Raw genomic sequence first — 17,450 nt, 5'->3', positions numbered from 1 at the left:
TCTAGCAATAGAAGTTGTCATATTCATATTCTAGCATAACTTACAAGCTACTGACCTCAGCCAAGTGATCCAGCAATATGATCATGTATAATAATATATCAACAAACAGTCATGAATGGCCTTATGATTATTGTGCAGAATAAAAGAGATGTTAGGTGCTTGGCGCAAGACCTAAATCATTATATTAACTCTTTTATATTAGTAATTGGGTGTTTGAGAAATCCTTCTTAAACTTTATAAAATCATTATCATGGAACAGGCAATATGGCTCAGAGAGTAAAGGAACTTACCACCAAACCTGAGGACCTGACTTGGAGCTCCGGGATCCATATAGTACATTAATATAAACAACTTCCACAAATCATCCTTTGAGACACACACACACATACACACACACGTTGTATCACAACACAATGACACCATAACTTCCAGGTCTCACAAATGTGTAATACTACTGAGTGGTGACATTGAAACAGTAGCTTTTTGAAGAGGTCGGGGGGCTTATTCCTGTGGTGTGAATATCGTCACCATGGCCAGTTTCAATCTATGAACGTGAGGCCCCTGGACACAGAGCTGGTGAGAAATTCTCAGTCTTGGGCCACTTAGGTACCACTCCTCTCCAGCAGCCTTCTGGGGAGGACTCACGCACTGTGCATCAGTTCAGGACTCTCCTACCCAGAAGGCATGGGTTTCCCAGGGCAGAAGAAGCAAGGTAAGCTGAGTTTGGGTTGTATTCACAAACACATTTTAAGTGTCTCTATAAAAACAAGACAACTCTCTCTGAACTTTAAACAGATGGAGAAGTACCTGCGGCATAAAGCCATGAGAGGCAACAACTAGGTTTAAAGACACAATTCAAGCAAAAAATAAAAAATGGACATGTTTTCATGATACCATTTATTAAAGAAAAACCTTTCTTTACAGTATATCTTTCTAACTGTAAAATTCACTTTAAAATTTCTGAAAATAGTAAAACTAACTTTTAAAAAATTCTGGGCAGTTAAAATGCCCTGGTTCAAAGTTGGGCTTTTTTTGTTTTGTTTTTTAAATAGGCAAGAATGTATGCTGAGAAGAGAGGAAGCATTATGACAACCTGTCATGTTAGTCTTGACACAATTCAACTTCTGCACCTAAATAGCCACAGAAGTCGGAGGGTGGGGATGGAATCCCTAGGACCAGATACTCACTGATGAAGATTTCCCTTTCTATTTCATGTAAAAAATAAATTACTTATAAATAAGGAGCTGAAGAGAGCTAGTGTGTTCTGAGAAGTGCACACAGTGTGCCTTCTCTCCCACACTCACTACACAAAACTCTCCTCCATATTGCTACACAACAAGAAGGAATCCACAAGCCGAGGCTGGACCAGCTGCTGGAAGTCAGAGTCCTGAAGGCCTTCAGGGCAGACCCCAGCCAACCGACGCAGGGCAGCCTGGGAAGAGAAGAAAAGAGAAGACACTGTCAGACTGGGCCCCACGTGGGTATGTGCTTCCTTCAGCTGCCCCAAGAGAAGCATTTGAGAAATGTCACTAACCAAGCAATTTGATCTAATTACCTGACACTTGTCCCATGATACTTTTTTAAATAAATCACTCTGGCAAACTTTTGTTTTGGTTTGGTTTGGTTTGGTTTTTTCCGAGACAGGGTTTCTCTGTGTAGCCCTGGCTGTCCTGGAACTCACTCTGTAGACCAGGCTGGCCTTGAAACCAGAAATCCACTTGCCTCTGCCTCCCAAGTGTTGGGATTAAAGGCATGCGCCACCACCACCTGGCTCTGGCAAACTATTTTAAAGATCTGTTTTTAAGGATCTAGTTAAATAGTGATGTATGGAAGTTCAAAATGTGTTCCTCCCAGAGACCTCCAGAAGCATCCAATTCAAATTATTGCTCTCAATGCTGTGAGTAACTTACAGAAACTAGGGTTATTCACTCACCCCAAAATGCAGCAAGTCCCTCACAGAGCACTGTAAGATGGGAAGGAAAGAGAAAGGAAGTGGGAAACATGGAGTCAAGGTAGATAAGGATGCTGTTACTGGGAAATCCAAGCCAAAAGAGGGAGAACTGGAGAAGGATGGAGGCAGCAAGGAGACAGTTCATCTGATCACCCCACTGAGCACTAGTCTCACTTCTACATATCCTGAGGATATGTCTCTCCTGTTCTTTCCTAGTCAGAAGCATTCATCTATTGTCACCACCCTAGCAAAGCCATCCTTGGTTACCCTAACAGAGGAACAATCAATGTCTCTGTCCCTATGCACCCTCCCAAGCCTTGTTCTCAAGTCAGTCATCCTTGGATCTCATTCTTGGATGCTCAGGTATTAAATGAAGACAGTTGCCTACTGTCAGCTTCTTTGCTATGGAAAAATCAATTCATTTGCTAAAGGCAATCTGTGCTATCACTTTCCTCAACACAAGAGATAATAATTATACTGTTCTCCCGCCACCTGAGGGCAGCCTTCAGGCCAGAGAGGAGGTCTGGGAACAGAAAAGAAGCTCCCTATTCCATCTGGCCATGTACCATGCATCTCTCATCTTACTGCCCAGAGCCTGTATCCAATTTAGGAGTCTTTAATGAGTTAAGCAATGGAAATCCACCAGCATCAGGAGCTGGGGATGTGGACAAACAAACTGCAAAGTCAGACAATAAATAGGATCCAAACTCAAGGTCATGTAAAAATAAAAATGTCACTACAAAGACTTTTTCCCTTAGAACATTCTAGAGTCAGGGAACAGATACAAATCCTCCTCCAAGTTAAAATACTGAGACCAGTGCTTTTGAGAAAGAAAGAGCGTGGCTAGAAACAAGATGGTTTGTTCAAAAGGCCAAAGCCTCCAGAGAAGTTCAAGAGTCTACTCCATGAGTGATACCCATTATATCAAAAGACAAGCAGGGAAACTAAGGTTATACACTATGTATCTCCTTCTTTTGTAGCACAGAGGGACCCTGGGAAACACCATCAGATGGGGATTTAGGTCTGAGCCTCCAGAGCTGAACAACAGAGTTGTAAAGATGCTGTTTGTTTGGGGTATGGATCAAGACAGTGCTGCCAGGCAGAGTTTACAAGACCTGGAAAGAGTAGGGGGCCTTCAGGCCTAGTGCCAGGGCAGAGCCACACTAAGAAGGTCAGTAAGTGGACAGTAGTCCCTTTCCAGCTGAAAGTTCTTGGAGTGATTGAAGATGGCAGCAAACACTTCTATGTGCTCTCTCAAGAAGCAGTAAAAATGCCAGGAGTGATAGCAAGAAGTCCTCACAATGGAGACGGCATATAGTGTCCCAAGGGTTTCTGACAGCCTTAACTTTACCTTTCAAGTCCTTAAGTCTGGCAGGTGCTGCTGCCAGAACAGTGAAGATCAGGGAGTTGGGGCCAATGATGATATGCTCGTCAGCTATGAATTTCTCCTCATTTTACTTGATAGAAAAGCAGACCCAAGAAGGCCTGTGAACCTGGAGAAAAATGGTTTCTCTCTCTCTCTCTCTCTCTCTCTCTCTCTCTCTCTCTCTCATTACTAATTCCACTCCAAACACAGCATCTTCTTTGGTTGTCAATGTTGTAACAAACTGGATCTAGCTGATGTCTGACATTGCTCTTCAACAGAAAACAGTCATCTGTTGGCCCCATAAAAGATGTTGAAGGTGTCTCCAAATAGTAGGAGTATACTACCGTGAGCAAGCACACTTTAATATGCTATGTGCATAAGTATAGAATAATCATTTTAATATAATTGGTGCCCTTTCAAAACTCTACATTAATTTTCTATGCATTTAAAAATTACTCAGAAGATGGGAGGGAAACTTATTAGGAACAAGGAATCTCCAGAGTAGATAGGGGGATAGAAGGGGTTAATGGGGTGAATCTGCTTGAAATACACTATATACATGTGTGAAATTGTCAAGAAAGGATTCGTAGAGGAGGTTAAAAACCTTCCCCAGATTTCAAAAGACACAGAGGAGATAGGAGTGTCCTGAAGTTACCAGAATAAAAGCAGGAAAGTTTTTTTTCCCAACTGTCTCCACAACTATATCCCCACAGCCTAGAAGAGGAAGTGATACATAAACTCACTCAGCAAATATTTACTAGATAAGAGTTATAGCACTTTGATCTACACAAAGACGTACAACTCCCCAAGGTACAACCAGGGCAGGCCCACTGGTGGCAATACTGGCTGCTTCTACAACTGCACAGTTGAGTCCATGTGGAACTCCCAGAAATGAGCTGAGCTCAGTGAAGAATGGGGCAAAAGGAAGGCATTGCAATGATTCAGCCTGAAGGAACCCTCCACCCAATGCTTCTCCCATGTGTTCATTGACGGCCAAAGATCTGGTATTCTCTTCTGAAAGCTGACAGCTTCTCCATGAGCCCAAACTTCTGTCTGTTCTGCTCTGTGGTTCATTGCAGCCCATAGGAAGATAAGTGTGAAGAGAGCATGCGCTGCCCATCTGCTTGAGCAGGTTAATTCAAGATTAACCCCTAGTACCCAGAAATGTGAAGCTCCTAGGATGCACTTTCTTGGGTTCAAGTAGGAGATCTTAGCATCTGGTTGAGCAACTATCACTGCCCTGCCATGCCCTCTGTAGTCACATCCACACCAGAGGGCCAGGCAGAGGTTTCCTCCTGGGAGTAAAAGGAGAAACCTTTCTCATAATTATTTACGTTGGACAGACAGTTGTCCACTTCCTGGCCCCTGTGTTCTGGGGGCTCCACGGTATCAACACTACCACCTAGCAGCCCTCCAGCTTACCTCTCTGGCTTCAACCTGCTGGTGGTTGTCCCTAGAACCTAAAAGGCCACTGGGGATGTGGCAGTTGGATGGAGAACAGCTACTCTGTCCTCGTCTTGCATATGGCTATCATCACATGAATAGGAATGAACATCAGCATTACCATTTGAATATGAGAAGGAAAAGCATGGGAAGGTGTCAAGGCTTATCCAACTGTGGCAGAACCAGCTGCCCTGGCCTCAGTCTACCTTCCTTAAAGCCCTGGGGTGAGCTGAAGGCAAGCTAAGAACTCACCAGGCAGGCCACCAGGACAGCATCACTACTGTTCCTCTCAGAAGGGGACCGACAGAGCTCAATCAGACGAGACATACCTGTACAAGACACAAGCAGATCACAATTGGGTTAGACAAGCCTGGCCAGGTGAGATTGAGGTGCCAGCCAGCTTTACCCATGGTACATGTTAGCGCCCATCCACAGAGAAGCTGAACCACCTGAAGAAATATTTCTACTTCCTACTCAAGGGCAAGAAAAGTAGAGTGTCGAAGTCAAACCCACAGCCGGGCAGTGGTGGGACATGTCTTTAATCCCAGAACCTGGGAGGCAGAGGCAGGTGGATTTCTGAGTTCAAGGCCAGCCTGGTCTACTGAATGAGTTCCATGATAGCCAGGACTACACAGAGAAACCTTGCCTTGAGAAAAAAGAAGAAGGAGGAGGAGGAAGAGGAAGAGGAGGAGGAGGAAGAGGAAGAGGAGGAGGAAGAAGAGGAGGAGGAAGAAGAAGAGGAGGGGGAGGAGGAAGAGGAGGAGGAGGAAGAGGAGGAAGAGGAGGAGGAGGAGGAAGAGGAGAAGGAAGGGGAGGAGGAGGAGGAAGAGGAGGAGGAGGAGGAAGAGGAGGAAAAGGAAAAGGAGGAGGAGGAGGAGGAGGAGGAGGAGGAAGTCAAACCCACAAGTGCCACAGCAATGGCCAGGGCTGATGGTCACCAAATGCTGCAGGCATGTTGCCCATTTTCTCTGAGCAAGGCCTTTGGAGTAGACACTTCCTCTTTTATGAGTATAATGTTTAACATTCATGCCTATGCCCTGGGTTCTCCCACCTAATTGCCCCAATTGGCTATGTCAGTCAGAAAATATATTTTAGCTAAAAGTATATAAAAAGATAAACCCCATTAACATTTCTGAGAGATTTACTGAGAAAATGTTGCAACAAGCCACAAAGAAGATATGAGACCTTGCTAAAACATTCACCAACCCATGCTAATAAGCAGGGCCTGTTCCATCTACCATGCTCTGAGCATCAGTCTCGTGATTCTCACGTGCAGACCATTCTCCTGTTACCACTCAGGGCAGCTACTGTGCACATGTAGGGAAGTGGTTCTCATTCTTCCCAGAGCTGAGACTTTTAATACAGTTCCTCATGTTGTGGTGACCCCCAATCATAAAGTTATTTCATTGCTACTGTAATGAACTGTAATTTTGCTGTTGTGTAATGTAAATATCTGTTATGTAGGGCGTCTGATAAGTGATCCACAGGTTGAGAACCACTGCTCTAGAGCTTATTATAGAATGGAGGTTCTGGGAATATTCAGGCAAATAGGAGGCTAACAACTCTTATACAATAAATAGAATTAATGGATATTCTGAGCATAAATAAGTGAAATAGTGAATAGATAAATAATGGAGTCAATGAATTCCTGAGAGAATAAATGTATGAATGGAGAATGAGTAAAAGCAGTGAATAAAAGAATAAATAGTTAAGTGAAGGAAATAATCAGGTTCTGACAAGAGGAGCCTGCAGGTGAGCCGCTCTTCTGGCCAACTTTTATTTGTTATCATTTAGACTAGGGGCTATGTCCAGGGTTCTACTCCAGCATCTCCCAGCACACAAAGAATGGGGCTGACCCTCGCTAGTCCTAATATTCTGCCCTCTAATAGCTCCATCAGATTACTACTGCCATCCCAAGCTTCCCATTCCACTCCAGCCACAGCCAGCACCACTCACAGCTGAGCCGTACAGCCTCCTGGGCCACATCGGGGTCTCGGCAGAGGCGGGCCAGGGTCACTGCAGCTTTCTGCTGTACTCTTTCACAGGCTGCCACTTCAGCAGGTGTCCCAGACCTTGGCTTCTCAGACAGCATACCCATGATGAGCTGGACACCTGGGCAAGAAGCAACAGACAGTTTGGACAGTCTAGACTTACTCCAAGGGTAGAGCTTCCCTAGTGGAGCTAGCTAGACGATGGATGCAGGGCTCAAACGAAAGCTTGGGGTATGGGAGTCTCAGACAGAGCTGCCAGTTGGTTATGGTCACCTCTTTCCTTTCCTCCTTCATAGAGATGTGTCTGATTCTAGGCACCAAGTCACTAACCTGGGGAGAAACATCTAAATAGACACCTCCGCTTTTAAAAACACCATTATTGATTTTATGGTATGTCTCACACTGTGTTATATATACAGTAAATAAACAGTCCCCTTAAACATCCCAACAGCCTCGTGGGCATAACCATGGTAATTCTACTTTAAAGTCCTGAACGGGGTAAGCCTCTTGGCCAAAGCATGGAGGTGCTGAGCCCCACAGCAGGAGGTGTCTCAGGTTGAGGCAGGAGAACCACTACAGCAGTTGCATTCTAGGTGGGAGTGTCAGACTGAGACTCCGTTTAGTCACTCAGAGACCTCCTATCTCCTCTCCAAACAAGATCTGTCTCCTGATTGTTCTATAAAGCATACACACACACACACACACACACACACACACACACACACACGCACGCACGCACGCACGCACGCACGCACGCACACACGCACACACACGCTATCAGCCTGTACCATCACCTTATCTTTGCCCACTCTTTCTGTGGGGAGTGCCCCTTTCCCTCTTATTCTCAAACATTTTCCATCCTATAGGTTTACAGTGGAAGCCTTTCTTCTGAATGAGCTGCCCCCACCCCCAGCATCCTAGTCCCAACTAGCCAGGTGAGAACTTAAACTAAACATGATCTAAAAATAGGCTTTACTTCATGGTGTTGCTTTAAGAATCACGTTGTATGTGAGCTGATGGTTTCCATAAAAATCTAGACTTCTGATTTCTAACATTTACCTTCTGAATTAGCAGTAGTGACCCCACATACATTTCTATATGGCCAAAAGCTTATTGTTGTTGTTTGTTTCTAATTTTGTTTTGTATTATGATGGGGATGTGCTATATATATCTCAGGCTCCCTTAGAACTCACTATGTAGTTGAGGCTGGCCTGGAACTTAAAACCCTCCAACTGTAGCCTACTGAATGCTGAGATTATAACCATATACCTACACAGCTGTCTTAAGTTTACTCTTATTAATGAGATTGGTCTAATACTTGTCCACTTTAATTAATCATTTTAATTATGTGTCTGGATCCTGCAGACATCTAGGTTTATAACCTGTAACTTAGTAACGGGCTTTCAGAGTCAGACTATTTAACAGGGTTTTCCCTTATAGCGACCCAGGAGTCTCCTGGCTCCTCATGGCTTCTGGGTACATCACTGTCATTTGGATCTCTCAAATCCTGCCTTCCTCAAACTCTCTGTATGAAATCCTGTGAGGCTCACACTGTTCCCTAAAAGAGAACGTAGGCCTGGTGTGGAGCTCATCCTGGGTATAGACACTCTTCTGATACCCTTCATGGTCATCCTCATACACTCCTGAGAGCAAACATTGCTATTCCCACTTTTCAGAGGGAAAAGAGAGAGCCCATACTGTTTGTAGATAATGGAGCCAGATAATTCAAGCCCACCGGGTACGGCGCCAGTGTACATGCTCTACTACCCTCCTTCCTCCTTCTGTGACTGCACTGTTTTAGATGGTCTGTCTTATACACCAACACTTCAGTTCAGGCAGGCCCTCCTTCTTTTCAGGGAAAGCCTTTAGGAAAAATGTGGGGCCTCGTTAAACTCCATGTCCTCAATGTCCAGCACAATGCCAGGCACACAGTAGGTTTCTGCCCCTGTGGAATCAGTGAGTTAGTCAACAGCACTTTGTAAGCCACAAAGCACTCTCCAGATGGCAGCTATCCCAAGCTCAAAGGCACAGGCAAGTGGCAGCCTGCTGTCATTGGCCACTTGAGCCAAGACCCCAAGTGCCTAAGGAGAGTACAAGTGACACCACGCAGCCTCTCCTCTTGGCCTCAGCTGGCTCAGCACAGTTTCTCATTATTAGCTCAATCACATGAAATTAACACAAAATGGTGTGTTTCAATTAGTCTTGGGGAACGGGGGAAGTGTGTGTTTGTTAAGACAGCAGGGCAGCCTGGGGGAAGGGCCTTTCAGGAGAGCAGAGGTGCCCAGCCTCCCAGTTCGCTCTCTCATTAGTGTCTCTGATCTCCAACTGCTTGCTAATTGCTCCCTTATTCCTCAGTCACAGGAAGCCCTGGCCAGCCTCGCTCTGTTCCCAGCTGCAAGGCTGCCACCTTGTCTTTTGACAGAGACTGCTTACAACAGCCTTCAGGCTGACAAGCCCAGTTCCACCTCCCCTTGACCAGGAACACACAACGTGGAACAGAGAGGGCCAGTTGGAAGGGAAATGCCCTGGGAGGGGAGGGGAGGTAACGCTGTTGCCCTTTGCTCCTCCTCCCCTCACTCCTTCCCACACTTTAGCTTCCCATGGAGGCCAAGTGCAGTAAGGCAGTTATATAGCAGTGATACCCCACTTTGGGACCTTACCTCCCTCGCTGTTTTACTGTCTCCAGGCCACTATCCCTACCTGGCATTATCTTCTATGTTTTCTATCTCCCACTAGAATTCAAGCCTGTGAAAGCAAATGAGCATTTCACTTTTGACCAAGTTCTATACAGAACCTCCCTCCCTCTCTCTCTCTCTCTCTCTCTCTCTCTGTGTGTGTGTGTGTGTAGATGCTCATACAGACATATAAACATATCTGTATTTACATATCTGCACATAGGATTTATACAAGCCTAAAGGCATATACCCTTCTAATCCATGCTACATTCCCAGACATACCATTCTCCTGAATGATGTCAGAGGCACACTGCTCCAGCACAGACATGTTTGCCAAGATGGTCACAATCTAGAAAACAGAATTGAGAGATTATAAAACAAATAAACATGGCCCCCATGGTACTCTCTCTGCAGGTAGGTCATATGGGGGCTGCAGAGCTTCTGTCCATCCTGGATTCTTACTATACATCTGCCTAGCTTTCCATGGTACTGCCTTCTATTCTCATGGGCTGCTGCCACCCAGATGGAAGGAAGCCCCAGTGACTGATGCCCATTAATCAGTGGGTGGCTCTGGGATGGTAACCTGGGATCTCAGTAAAATGCAGACTCACACTGGATGAAGTTGAAATCCAGTTGTTTGAATGCAGGAACCCTCTGATTCCAGACCTCTTTCTCTCTTCTGTTCTGGCTTTGTCTCCTGAGTCTTTGATCTTTGATTGGGTTCCTCCCCCCAACACCCATGTCAATTTTCTTTCTGATACTAACCTTCTACATGAAATATTAAGGCTGAGCTCAAGCCAGAGAGCAAGCTGGTGAGAAAGTTCAATTTAGCACACTTTACAAGTCTCTGGTCTACAAGCCTCACTTACAAATCACCACTGACTCTGACAGTGATATTGTCATTAATGATAGAACACTGACATTCCATGGACATCCACCCTTAGTTACAGTCTCTTGGGCCATAACACCTTTCAGTCCTACAACACAATGAAAGGGTCTCAGTGAGCTCGTAGCATAAATAATAAATAAATAAATAATTTTTTAAAAAATGGATTAAGGAATTTTCAACAAGAGACCCAAACTGTAAGTGGTGCCAAAAATTAGATAGATAGATAGATAGATAGATAGATAGATAGATAGATAGATAGATAGGAAGTTAAGGATGGAAGGATGGAAGTATGGTACTATGAGCAGAGATGGCCCCGACACTGTTCCTAAAAGAAACCCTACAGTGGCAAATGTGCCTGTCTCTGCAGATGCAGACAGCATGCACTGATGGTGATTGAAATTAATAGGAAGATCTAAAGTCTTTCTCCCCAGTGGGAGCCCACTCCCTAGAGAGCTTCTTCATAAGCTGGTGAGATGGTCTAACCAGGAGCCATGCTCTGCCTCTGAGATGGCATGTGATAGCCTGCAGAGGACAGCACAGGAAGCTTCGGTCCCGAGGATGGATGGTAGAGCAACATTTGCCAGAAAAGAGCATTAGATGGATTTTAACAGGTTTAATTTTAGCTTGTCACTCTCCTTAATAAAATGTCTGAAAGTTCTCTTAAACAGGAAAAAAAAAGTGTTGTCATACCAATAGGATATCTATCCTTCTGCCCTCTCAAGACACATGCTGGCTGTGGAGGCAGTATCTCTGGGCCTCAGCCTTTTCCCATTCAGACCTGGTCTGGGACTAGATGGGTAAGTAAGAACTAGAGAGAGACGTTGGAGGAAGGCAGGGAAGCCCCTCAAAAACTGTGTTCTGAAGTCATCTGCCGTGCCCAGTGTTTTATTAGAGGAGTGGTAGGTATATATTGGAAGTTCTTTTTCTCTTCTCTTAGGATAGGGAGTGTTTGTGGGCTCAGAGGAAGAAGTTAGAGAGAAGAAATGGGTTATAGATGCAGCCCTCAAATGGAAGATTCCCCCAAGAGCCATAAAGTACAGTCATAGGAGAGACATACAGGTCTAAGTCTGTCAGATTACAGTGCATTCTGGTGGCTCTAAGCTGCCAATAACAGCAGAAACAGGACCTGTTCCCATCACACAGGGGCTCCCATGCCCCACCCATCACCAGACAAGCATTTCCATAGACAGACTTTTGTTTGACCCTTACATTCATGAAGGAAGGAAGAGAGGAAAAAGGAAAAGAGGAAGGAAAATAAAACCTTTGTCTGCAAGCAACGGGTTCATTATATGGCAATCATTAGCTGAGTCACAGGCACCAGGTAGGTCTTTGTGTTGGACTAATTTAGATCCTGTTAATGAAAATTACTTCCTCCTTACAGAGCCTGTACCCCATGTGGTTTTCTGAGGTGCAGATGAAGTAGTCAATTAAACACAATTTGAATAAATGCCAATTATACCCTGCTTGGAGTCTCCCATTTGAAACACACTTGTATGCACTGTGTTGGAGAGGGCAAAGAAACCAATGTTTTCACTTAGCTGTGAGCCTCCCAACTGTAGTTTTAAGGACAACTGGTTTACCTGGCTGGAAGCAGCCTAGCAATGCTGTGAAGATATAGAATGCAGGAGCCAGGTTCATGGTTTCTCTTGGCCCAGGGTTATTCAATTGGTGCAAAATTAAGGCCTGTTTTTCCTGACCCTTCTGTAGTTACCTGATGAGCACAGAGAACACTAGCCTGAAGAAACACCTTGGATGAAATGTAGTGTAGGATCAGGTCCTGGTTCCATCTCTTGTTATCCACATGACTCTAGCAATACTAACCAGTTGCTTGGTTAATGAAAGGGTATATTTTTTTTTATTGCTGCTATAACAGATTGCTGAAAATTTCGTAGCTTAAAACAAAATAATTTTATTATCTTGCAATGCTAGAGGTCTGAGGTCCTAAATAGATCATATTTCTCTGTCTTTGCCTCTCTGTCTTGTCTGTCTCTGTCTCTGTCTCTGTCTCTGTCTCTGTCTCTCTCTCTCTCTCTCTCTCTCTCTCACACACACACACACACAGTAAGCCTAGGTTTCTCCATGGAAAAAACAAATGAGCTATAATCGGTGTGACATGGACTTGCCCCACCCCCACCCGTCTCACTCTCACATGTACACTGTGAGACTGGAGAAATGTTTTAGTGCTGCCATGGCTTGGACTCCACCACTCAAGTAACAAGTTGAGAAAGCCCCAGGTTAAAGGAGTGATCTTGCCTCAAAGGAAATAGATGGGAAGCTGTAGAGGATGCCTGACATCCTCTTCTAGATTCTGCAACTGCACATAGGTATATGCATCCACACACACTTGTCCATACCTTCCCCTACCTCTTTAAATAAGTGAATAAATAAACCAAAAAATAAATAACTCTCTTTTAAGGATTTGCATTTTATATATCCTAGAGAACCTTCAATTTGGGGACTGCATCTTTAACTGGACTTTTCTAACTCCACTCAGCCCATAAACATTCATTATCCTAAAATGAGAGAAAAAAAGAATTTCCAATACCTGAACCATTTTCTGCTGCTCCTCTTTCCTCCTCACATAAAATCATGTTATTACTTTAGACCCACCTGGATAACATTCCTTGGTTAAAAGCCTTAATTAATCACTGTGTAAAACCCCTTTTGCTATGTACAAGAAGTTATTCATCGATCTGGGGTAATAGGAATGGGCATCTCTGTGCAGGACCACTTGGTATACCACGGGAGGTCAAATATAAGTCATAAAGCTATCATAAGCATTCAGTGTGTCTTACCAGTCACCCAGAACACTTGTTAAGTTAAACAAACATACGGCACTTCTAAGAGGCAAGTCCTGGAAGGACCCAGACCTTGAATGATTTGTAAAAGGAGCACTAGCAATGTGACAGCCACATTAAGGAGCTGAACAGTGATGTGACCAAGAAGTACTGGGAATGAGAGATCCTCTCCAGGGAATAAAAGGCCTCATATTTGGAGGATTCTATGGGAATAGTCCACATTCCTTTATTTGAAGACTTGGTCACAGTTGGTGGAACTGTTTGATAAGGATGTGTAGCCTGATTGAAAGAAGTATGTCACTAGGATGGGCTTTACCATTTCAAAAGCCCATACTATTCCCATTTAGCTCTCGGCCTCATGCTTGTGGGTTAAGGTGTGAGATTTCAGCTACTGCTCCAGCACGATGCCTGACTGCCTATTTGCTGCCATGTTCCTTGTCAGCCATGTTCCTTGCCATGATAATCATGGACTCCATCCCTCTGAAACTATAAGCCCTGAATAAACTTTCTTTTATAAGTTGCCTTGGTCATGGTGATTTATCACAGCTATAGAAAAGCAACCAAAACACAGCCTTCCCGGCTAGAAAACAACTAGTGGCTCCTGTGTCACTCTGAAATCATTTTTCATTTAGCTTGCAGGGGCCTTGGGAAAATTGAAGTAGATAGCTAATTAACCTAGACCATCAGGGGATCTGCCATGTCACTAGTTCAACAATAACTGTTCTGGTTTGGTAGGATGTAGGTTGGCTGAGTCTTCTGAAGCAGCACACACAGACAAAATGCTCATCTTGTACTCCTCTAGAGCAAGCAGTCAGGAGATACTTGCTCACAGACAGATATGAAGACAGGGCCCAGGCTGTGTCACATCCCTAGCAGCCTCAGCAGTCACACCCTGACTCCACCAACATCCCTACTCACCTGCTGCGCTGTAGGATATCCCTAAAGATTACAATGCATAAACTACATGTAAAATATGCCCAGAACATCCAGTTAGAGGCAGACCTTATGACACAGAATACCTGGATGCATCTATTGGTGAGTCATGGGTCCTTCTCTATGCTGCCCAAGGACTCAGACAAAAAAAAAGAGAGAGCCAATATTCATAAAACTGTAATTAACACTATTCTTTAATCAGAAGTTTATCAACAATGTCAAGCATAGCTCTGGAATTGTCTTCTACCCCTGCCCGGACTCTTTTTGATGATTTGTGTGCTCATGTACGTATACATGTGAAAGCCAGAGATTAATCATTTTCCAGCTGTGTATATTGAATGAGCTGGACTGAACCTAGAGCTTGCCAGCTGAGCCAGGATGACTAGTCAGCAAGTTCCATGGGCCCACATGTCTCCTTTCAGCACCAAGACCGCAGGTATTTATTTCCACGCTCAGCCTTATTGTGGGTTCTACAGATTTGAATCAGGTTCTCATACTTGGGTAAAGAGCATTTTACCAACTGAAACATCTCCCCAGCTCCAGTTTATAGTACTTTTCACACACACACACACACACACACACACACACACACACCTTGCATATGTCCACATACAACCTGATGCTACACATGTCACCCATTACTTCATATCATACAGCATTCCCCTCTGCATCAGCTCCATTTCCAGGCCCTCCATTCCTGCCCTAAATTAGACATCTCCATCTAGACCCATCTCAGTCTATTCTTTTCCAGTCCTCTGACCCAGTCACTACTCAGAACCCACTTTGGTTCTAAATGCTTTATGATCCACCCCATTTAATCAAGTAAGGGCCAGAGGAGAGAAGAAATATTATTCTCTTCATTATACAGATGAGAAATGTGTGGCTTTGAGAGATTAAGAGATTGGTCCAAGGACACACAGGCAGGAGGTGACAGAGACAGGAGTTGAACTAAAGTGTACCTAAACCCAAGACATGTTATTTCTACTCATATTTACATACATGGCAGAGATTTATAAACTACTGAGGGCTTTTAAGACACAAGTTGCTATTATAACCCCCAGTAATTGGCATTTCTGATCAATGAATTCCTGATAAGTGGTGTTGACAACTGAAGTCCTAGAAATGGTACAAAATGTAGTCATTCTAAAATGCCAAGCAGAACATGAGTTTCTATGGGAAGTGTGGACAGCACACTCTCTTTGAAGGCAATTCACAGAAAGGCTCATCATGTTTTGTTGTAAGTATCCTCTACTTCAGAGGTCACTGACATTGGTTGTACAAGGCCTTAAAGGAGTCCTTGCACACTGTCCTGTCTGTGGTTAGATCCTTGCACAGCATACCCTTTGCACAACACCCCATGGGTGAGAAATCACAGGGCCTTGAAAACCAATAAGCAATCAGGGTCTTCTCTTTAGGTATTATAGGTACCACTGTGCTCAGTTCTGGGAGTCAAACTCAAGCCTTTGTTATGGTAGGCAAGCATTCCATCAACTGAGCTATATCCCCAGGCTAGGATAATTTACTTGATTCTTGATATCCAGATGTAACCTGTACTGTCTTCTTCTAGATTAGCAGAAGTGGAAGGCCCCAGACCCACGGCTATGTTTATAGCTGCCCACACCCCAAGAGTGAGCACAGAATGGGCTTTGCCAGTGGCTTGACTAATTAAGTTGGCCTGCCTAGATGATAGAGGAGTCCTCGCTGTCCAAACAGAGGTGCGCTTAATACAATAGCCAAGACCAGGAGCATTGGCGTCACTAGCATGCTCATTACCGGAAGCCTCACTGGGCATTTAATTTCTTAAGTATTTCAGGGGGCGGTGAGCACTTCAGAGCCCAATTCATCTTCTTTGTCTTCATTACAGAGAGCCCTCTGATCACCTTAATCCTCCCTCTGCCACAGCAAAGAGCCATTTGTTTCTTTAATGGGTATGCTCTCACTAGCTAAGTGGCTGCTCAGAGCCAGGGCAGAAGGTGAAGCCATCCTGAGGACAGTGGGACATATGCCTGGCTCATACAGGGGTAAAAAAAAAGTCCTGAATCAGATGCAGGGGGAGTGTTCATCTGCCTCCTACTTGACCACATTCTCACTGTTTTAAGGTGCCCTTCTCCTAAGTGTTGGTAAGACTTCATGTGTGTGTGTGTGGGGCGGGGATGTCTGCCAATTCTCATAGTCAGGTTAGGGACTCTGCAGAGTCATGGGACACTCACACAGGAAGCAGCATCCCATTCTACACACAAGGAGACTGCAGTCTGCAGGTTCCAACTCAGTGCTATGTACAGTGGGCCATCCACTCACTTTATAGCATCCTTGGGACAGAGTCAAGAGTCTGCAGTCCCTCGTTTATTTGGTTTCTGCCTCGACTCTGCAATTATGTATACACATTTTATAAATGAAGAAGGAATTGCCCAAGGTAACAAGATCATTAGCAGCAAGGATCTGCTGAACCTGTATCGCCTGTCTCACAAAAGGCTTGTTCTTATTGTCACTACTGGACCTCAAAGGACGTGACCAGAGTAAGCCCTTGTCAGAGTAAGCACCTGATGGTGAAGGCACTTGAAGTCATGCCACGAGGGAGAGAGGCTCAACAAGTGGAGGCATCTAGCTAAAAAAATGTGTGTGTGTGTGTGTGTGTGTGTGTGTGTGTGTGTGTGTGTGTGTGTGGTGTGGTGTGTGGTATGTGCTTATACTGACCAATACAAGCAGTACTTCTAGTCCTATGTCTCCCATGTCTAACACCTATGATTACAATAGACACTGGGCATCACTTTTCAGAAGCCAATCAATCAGGCAAATAGCTAGGCCTGTGTGAATATGATCTCTACTTGTTCCCACCCTGACTATCCATAGGTTTGTCCAGCTCTAAGAAGTAAACTACAAAATCTAGGCCTTCTGGGTTCTTACCTGGTCCCGAGTATAAGGGGTGTCCACTCTCTGCTTGTCACCACAGGCTTCCAGGAGGACACGGATTGCATTCAACTGCAGAAGCATCTCACAGGCCATTTTGTCGAAGAAGGTGATGTTGGCAAGGGCCGCAGAGGCCAGCAGGAAGACTTCCCCTGATGAGGCCTCTTGGCACAGTTCTGGATAGTGAACAGGAAGAAACAGTTCAAGGCCAAGTATTTGCTCATGATCTCCCTTGGTCCCCACAATAGCTCTGGGAGACCATTTGGGTGGGAATCTTGGAACTGTTTTTAGAGATGAACAAGTTAGTTACTAGAGAGGGAACTCTGTCATCTGCATAGTCTTTGTGATATATATTCTCTGCTAGCAGACAAGAGAAAGAGAACCTTTGAGAATTAATATAAATAATTACCAATTTTGATAAATATGAAGAGAAAAGAAACAAGTGCTTCAGTGGAGAATAAGTGGGGACCCATGGATCACATAGGAGACGTCTCTAA

At 44.5% G+C, this 17,450-nt stretch overlaps 1 protein-coding gene across 4 annotated transcripts in view; it reads right to left on the bottom strand.

Moving 5' to 3' along the window:
* Positions 1–878: 878 nt before the first annotated feature.
* The window catches only part of Insc (INSC spindle orientation adaptor protein), a 79,565-nt gene continuing 62,993 nt past the window's right edge, over positions 879–17,450 (bottom strand). For 3 of the 4 annotated variants that reach the window (XM_031387973.1, XM_031387972.1, XM_031387974.1), the window contains 5 exons: positions 16,951–17,129; positions 9,709–9,775; positions 6,717–6,872; positions 5,013–5,089; positions 879–1,432 (listed from right to left, as the gene is read on the bottom strand). In XM_031387973.1, coding sequence (XP_031243833.1) covers positions 1,304–1,432; positions 5,013–5,089; positions 6,717–6,872; positions 9,709–9,775; positions 16,951–17,129 — 608 coding nt within the window. In that variant the 3' untranslated portion in view covers positions 879–1,303. The remainder of the gene's footprint in view (positions 1,433–5,012; positions 5,090–6,716; positions 6,873–9,708; positions 9,776–16,950; positions 17,130–17,450) is intronic. The other variant, XM_031387975.1, reaches the window with a different exon arrangement.

Source organism: Mastomys coucha, unplaced genomic scaffold (assembly GCF_008632895.1).
Source record: "Mastomys coucha isolate ucsf_1 unplaced genomic scaffold, UCSF_Mcou_1 pScaffold21, whole genome shotgun sequence".
Lineage (NCBI taxonomy): Eukaryota > Metazoa > Chordata > Mammalia > Rodentia > Muridae > Mastomys > Mastomys coucha.
Note: the sequence above shows the minus strand (reverse complement) of the source record. Positions and strands in the feature narration are given on the sequence as shown.